The sequence below is a fragment of the Typha latifolia genome, chromosome 14 (assembly GCF_019914945.1).
Source record: "Typha latifolia isolate L0001 chromosome 14, TyphaL0001v2, whole genome shotgun sequence".
Lineage (NCBI taxonomy): Eukaryota > Viridiplantae > Streptophyta > Magnoliopsida > Poales > Typhaceae > Typha > Typha latifolia.
In genome coordinates, this window is record NC_133099.1 from 7,571,158 (window position 1) to 7,577,288 (window position 6,131).

Below are 6,131 nucleotides of genomic sequence, written 5' to 3' on the forward strand. Positions count from 1 at the left end.
AAAAAAGGAGGGTTCAGATTACAAAACTGCTAAAGATGCGTTAATTGAAAAATAATAATAAAAATAGGGGGTGCCATTTAAAATAATTCAAAATAAAATAAGAACAACCAGAGCTAAAACCCTAGGAAATATTTGGAGGTTGAAGAGATACCAACTACTAAAAGTTGTTGAATCTTTGCTATATCATATGTATAGAACTTTTCCTCCCTTCAAAATAAAAGTTGAAGGAGAACATGCCTAAATGCATGATTTCCCTACTCTATGGTGTTATAAAAAACACTAACTCTTGGACCATTTCAGTTCAATGTATCAAGCTACCAATCCATCTTTAGCCAACTAATATCTGGATTCAGCTGTCATATGAAAGAAGTAAATGAAGGCTTTAGGACCACTCCTTATTGTTAATCTATAATTGGAGATCTAATCACTATATTAGAATATATATATATATATATATATATAATAGGAGTGGGATTAGGACCACTCACACTGTAGCTCAATTAATCACCAGGATGTAGTTACTTGTATAAATAGGATGTGAGTGGGTAGTTGCATCTTAATATAAAGACTTGATAACAACTTAGTTAACTTATTGCCAAAATATAATGCTCATGATGCTCTACTTCTTTTTTGTTAAACAACACATAATTTGGAAAGTAAACAAGACAAAGCTTTGAGCATTGAATTCAGTGTAAGGTAAAATTACTACTGTTTAATCTGAAAGGTTATATTAGAGTAAAATATCAATTGAAATAGAAAAAAAAAATATGTTCCACTTTTTATTACAGGTGTTTGTTAACTTAACTCATGGGCTGTCTTAACATTTTTGTTACTAAAGTAGAGGCTCTTTTTATATGTAATTTTTCCCTTAAATTTATGGTTTCATCTTCAATTTCAAATGGCCCAATCCTGGACCTATCCCATATACTAGTCATAATGGGCTAATTGCCTTACCATTTTATCATGTGATATACTTCATGAACATACATGACTGATAAAAAAATAAAAGCAACAAATAATAATTGCAAGCAGAAAAACTATGTTTAGAACTAAAAGTCTAAACTATATATATGTTTTGATTCACATGGAAACAAACATTTTGGAGTTCAGGACCACTCCAAGTGCATGTCTTCAAATTTTATTAAGTTTGTAATACATGAGATGATTGGAGCTAAGAGAACTATATTGCAGTTTAGGACAACTCTTAGTGTCCTAATCAATGATTGGGAATAAAATAAGAACAAGGAATTGCCAACCTTAGTATATCAAACTATCATTAGCTATGTACTGCCTGGAATTAGTTGGATATGGAAGGAGTGGATTGGAATTTAGGACCACTTTTTATGCATACTTTATTTTATATTCTTAAATAATAAGATATCCTACACTAGGAACAACACAAAAAAAGAGAAAAAGAATAGATAATAATGCATTCATATTTCCCACTAATTAATTAAACAACATTCAAGATAATATTGTTGTATAATTTGAGAGTGTTTGGTAGCTAGAAATGTTATTAGTAAAATAACTATCTTCTTTCTAAGAGAAAAAAAAGATTAGTAAGAAATATTTATTCAACAATAGAAAGTGATCAGCTATATATAGATGGCTTTGCCATGTACATTTTAATCAATGAAAATTCTGTCAATTAAAAGGTTTAGTTTTGGATGTAAAGTATCTCTTCTTTTGTACTTTTGTCAATAAGAGCAGTGGACTTTTCAAACATTTATGGAAGGTTCATATCCATCCCCCCTAATCTGATAATTATTTTGTCTTTCTATTCAATGTAATTAGTGCCATCTTGATAACAAATATTGCTATTGGGACCAAACATAAAAGAATGAGAAATAGATGGAAAGAAAATAAACATAATAATAGCCAATCTTAAAAAACTATAATTACCCACAATATATGCAAAATTTATTTATTCATTCTAAAATTCTCAAGTAATATATTAACAAACATTCAAAGAGAGCTCAAATACATATAATACTGTAGACTCCTCATTTAAATCTAAGTTACAATTACAATTAAGCTTTACTCAACATGGTATATGGTTAAAGCTATAGAGAAAGAGGATGCAATCCAACTCAAATCTTTCTCTAAGTTCAAAAAAGGTCATTGCCTACCAAAGTAAGCAACCCAATCCAACTACTCTATTATATTAATCTTAAATATCAAATACATAATTCAAAATAGAAATCAAATTATTGCAATGATGTGTGGAAGTTCTACATATATTGCTTGACTCCATCAAATTTTGACCAATGTCTATTGTGGTCTTATAATATAATATCTTAAGCCCTTCTTTCTTCAACACAGACAACGAAATATAGACCAAATCTTAGAAAAAATATATATTATATATCAAATAACACAAGCACATCTCTGCCTTTTCTTTTCTATGTTCTTCTTTTACAGCTTTCTCCAATCATTTCCACTTTTTAACTTGGCCCTTGTTTATTATCTTCTAAGTCCTACTCCCCCTCTTCATCTCCTCCACCTTCTGCCTTCGCAACCATGGTGTTGTTGCCACTGTCGTTTTCGTCGTCACTGACCTCCTCAACATCGCCCTCCTTTCTTTGTTAATCCACTCTCATCTTCTCAATCCACCTCCTATTGTCGTTGTAGCATCTCTCCTCCTATACCTAGTCAATGCAGTTGTCGCTACTATTGCCCTCACCCTTTTGCAACTATTGCCCTCACCCTTTTGCAACCGCTTCGACCACAACAACCTCAATTACGGTCAATGGTTTTTATTTTATTTTTATTTTTTTATAATTTTTCTTGCTTCATCTTTCCTATGTAGGAAGTTATTATTTGCTTCAATGTTGATCCAGATCTGTGAAGGTCACAGTGAAGCTAATAAAATCCTCTTTTATTTATGACATGCTTGTAGTTGCTAACTTTTCTTTGACCAATATAGTTTGATACAATAGTTGTACTATTGATATTTCACCAAGTTGTGAGACTTGTTTAAATTATTTTCTCATATTTTTTTGTATATTAAGTTTGTAATCCGGTGATAACAACTGCGTTGATTGTAATCTTATGATTTAAAATGAATGATAATCCTATAATTTTTCTCTAAAAAAATAGCAAGAAGCTAATATTAGCAATTCAAAACTGGATCATTTATATATATATATATATATATATATCTATAATGAAAAGCCCGTAGGCATACAATTTCATTAATTCCAAATAAATTTTACAAACTTAATATACAAATGAAGAGAGAGACAGATTCAGACAACCCCACTACAAACAGCCCCAAACAAAAATAAACATCAAACCTAAAGGGCATACAAGATTGAAAAATAAACATCACCCAAATAAAACACACAAGCCCAAACGACCAGCTAACTATAGCTTCATTATAATTATTTCAGATCTTTAAATAGTATAACATTTTGGCCCATGCAGGAAAATAAAGAGAACGCAAACAAAGCAAGATAATAGCCCGGTCACTGCTAAAGCAGTAAAGCTGCCTCCGATGTCTTATAACTCTTCTCGTAGGGAACAGAGTAGCTACAAAAATCTCATCGCCACCCATCATTACCCATTAGCTCTACTACCAAGAGGTGAGATCCGAGAGGAGAGCACTCCTTGTGCCGCTGGGCCTCAAGGTGAGTCAATCAACTTTACTGAAGAGCAATCGAGGAGAAACCCTAACATTAAATATACCATCGGCTAGGCCGGTGAAATAGCCAGCAGCTGCGAAAGATTTAGATTAAAAAAAAAAAAAAAAAAATCAAAATCGATATGAGTTCCTGCTACGAACCATTTTACAAATTCCACCCCGGAAGACGAAAATATATACAAATTTTTTTTACACCCTTTTCGTTTGGTCAGATTGTTTTAGTTTTCCATCCTGGGATGGGATCCCTTCTAATTAATCGAAATCTACGATCACGACTTCCCCTTGCCGTCTGATCCCTCTCCAACGGTTGACATTACCGATCTCACCCTCTCCCTCATGATCCCTCTTATCTCCCCCATCGACGGCCGCAGACTCGGCTGCGGCCCAACGCATCTCGCCGCCACCGCCGCCATCTCTGCCACCTCGCCGGCGTCGAACTCCCCTCCCAATTTTAGATCCACCACCTCCCCCACCCCTTTCCCCATCTCCGCCAACCTCGGCGCCATCTCCGCCGTCAGATACTTCCCCTCCTCCGATCCGACGGCCGGCAGCCCTGTGATTGTTTCCAGTACCAGGACGCCGAAGCTGTACACGTCGCTGTTCTTGGACACCACCCCGGTCCGGAGGTAGTGCGGATCGGCGTATCCCGGCGAGCCGATGGCCGAGCAGGCGGCGGAGCGGCTCACGGCGGCGGAGAAGCCGACCCGCGCCGAGCCGAAGTCGCAGAGCTTGACACCGAGCCGGTCGTCGAGGAGGACGTTGGCGGCGGTGAGGTCGCCGTGGACGATTGGGACCTCGCCGCTCGAGTTGTGGAGGTACTCGACCGCGCCCGACACCTCGTACAAGATCCGCATCCGTGCCGGCCAAGTCAATGGTGTGCCGCCGCCGTGGAGCTTCTGGTGGAGGTTACCGCCCGGTACGTACTCTAATACCAAAACCCCGTCTTCTTCTGTCAAGGAAAACATCGAATCGTGTAAGAGAGGTTAGGTTTTTGCGGGGGTAATCACACAGCGGTTGGGACTGGAGGTTATAATCTTACCACGGGAGTCGCAGAAGCCGAGGAGGGACACGATGTGCGGGTGGCGGAGGCGGCGGAGGAGGTCGAGCTCCAGGCGGAAGCAGCGGTGGAGGCGCTCGCCGCCGCCGCTCCGGTGAACTTTAACGGCGGCTAGGGAGGAGGAGGAGGGGTCTTCGAGGCTTGCGAGGTAGACGATGCTAAACCCTCCCTGGCCGACCACGGGGGCGGTGAAGTTACTGGTGAGTGACTCGATCTCGTTCCATCCATACCGGCGGATCCCACCGCTATCCGACTTGGCCGGCTCCTCCTCTGCCTCCGCCGCCGGCGTCGCCTCCACGTCCCTGCGGCGAGAGCGGCACAGGCGGAGGTGCGTTAAGTTGTACCTGAGGAGGAGCGTGAGCAACAGGAGCGAGACGAGGGCGGCGAAGGAGACGCCAAGAGCGATAAGGAGATGCATTTTTTCTATTTTTTAATTTTTTATTCCCTTTGCTCGCTGGAGAGGTAGAAGGGCAGCAGTGTTGGGGGGGAGTTATAGGGTTTAATTGGAAAGTATAAGGTTTGGATTTGTCGGAATTAATTAAATAATTTGGGGGAAGGCACAATGACGAGGGAACTCAAATTAATAGATGTCGAGGGGGATGGGACGGGGACCGGTAACGAGCGCGACATTGGATTGATCAAACTTCTTTTGTACACGTATACCCAAGAAATACTCATTTTTCTTTTCACATAAATACCTTCCAAAATCTTCGTTTTTGTTACCCTTTTAAGGCTAACCTATCTATCAGTTCAAAACTTCAAATTTTGATCATTTAATAGTAGGAAAATCTGCCATTATTTCTCTTCATCGGGTTGGTGTATATATAGCTATGGTTGTACATATCTAAGTCAGCGGAGGTCGTGGCAGGACCGTTGGACTTCAATCCTTTAGCTGCTAATCTTTATTTGCTAGTTGAACTTTGTGTCTTTTTCTTATTTATTATAGAGATTTTTATAAATTACACCTTATATTTTATCTATTTTCTAATTCACACTATGTTTTTGTAGATTTTATAAGCCAACTATTATTTTTTCTTCTTATAATTCTCATTTAACACTCTGGGTTAGTTTAGACGGTACTAAAATTTTTTTATTAAAATATATAAAATAATTTATAAATAATATAAATTACTCTTGTATTCTTCATCTCTTTTTTTGTTCCAAAAACAAAAAAGAGAAAAAAAAAAGGGAGGAGGAGAAGGAGAAAGAGGAGAGAGAGCTAGACGGAGGAAATGAGAAGGGAGGAGGAGAAGGAGAGAGAGGAGAGAGAGCGGGGAGGAAATGAGAAAGGGTGGTGGTGGCGGCGAAGTGAAAGAGGTAAGTGGGAAAATTGATTGAGGGATATAGAAAATAAAAAGAAATAATGGGACTTTTTTTTAGTAATTTAGTCAACATTAATTAGTTAAAATAATATTAGAATGTTAAATAAGA

General features: G+C 38.4%; 1 protein-coding gene across 1 annotated transcript; it reads right to left on the minus strand.

Annotated features, from left to right (window-relative positions):
* Positions 1-3,357: 3,357 nt before the first annotated feature.
* On the minus strand, positions 3,358-5,255 carry LOC140801457 (salt tolerance receptor-like cytoplasmic kinase 1). Its single transcript, XM_073156589.1, has 2 exons — positions 4,683-5,255; positions 3,358-4,592 (listed from the first exon to the last, which is right to left on the minus strand). Exons 1-2 carry the CDS (start codon positions 5,116-5,118, stop codon positions 3,913-3,915), a joined length of 1,116 nt encoding a protein of 371 aa, XP_073012690.1. The 5' UTR covers positions 5,119-5,255; the 3' UTR covers positions 3,358-3,912.
* Between the last annotated feature and the right edge of the window lie 876 nt (positions 5,256-6,131).

What these genes read in the sequence shown, in the direction of transcription:
- LOC140801457 (XM_073156589.1), bottom strand. Translation starts at nt 5,118, where the DNA reads ATGCATCTCCTTATCGCTCTTGGCGTCTCCTTCGCCGCCCTCGTCTCG. An exon ending in CGGCTTCTGCGACTCCCGTG is followed by an intron (nt 4,593 to 4,682) that starts GTAAGATTATAA and finishes TTTCCTTGACAG; the next exon opens with AAGAAGACGGGGTTTTGGTA.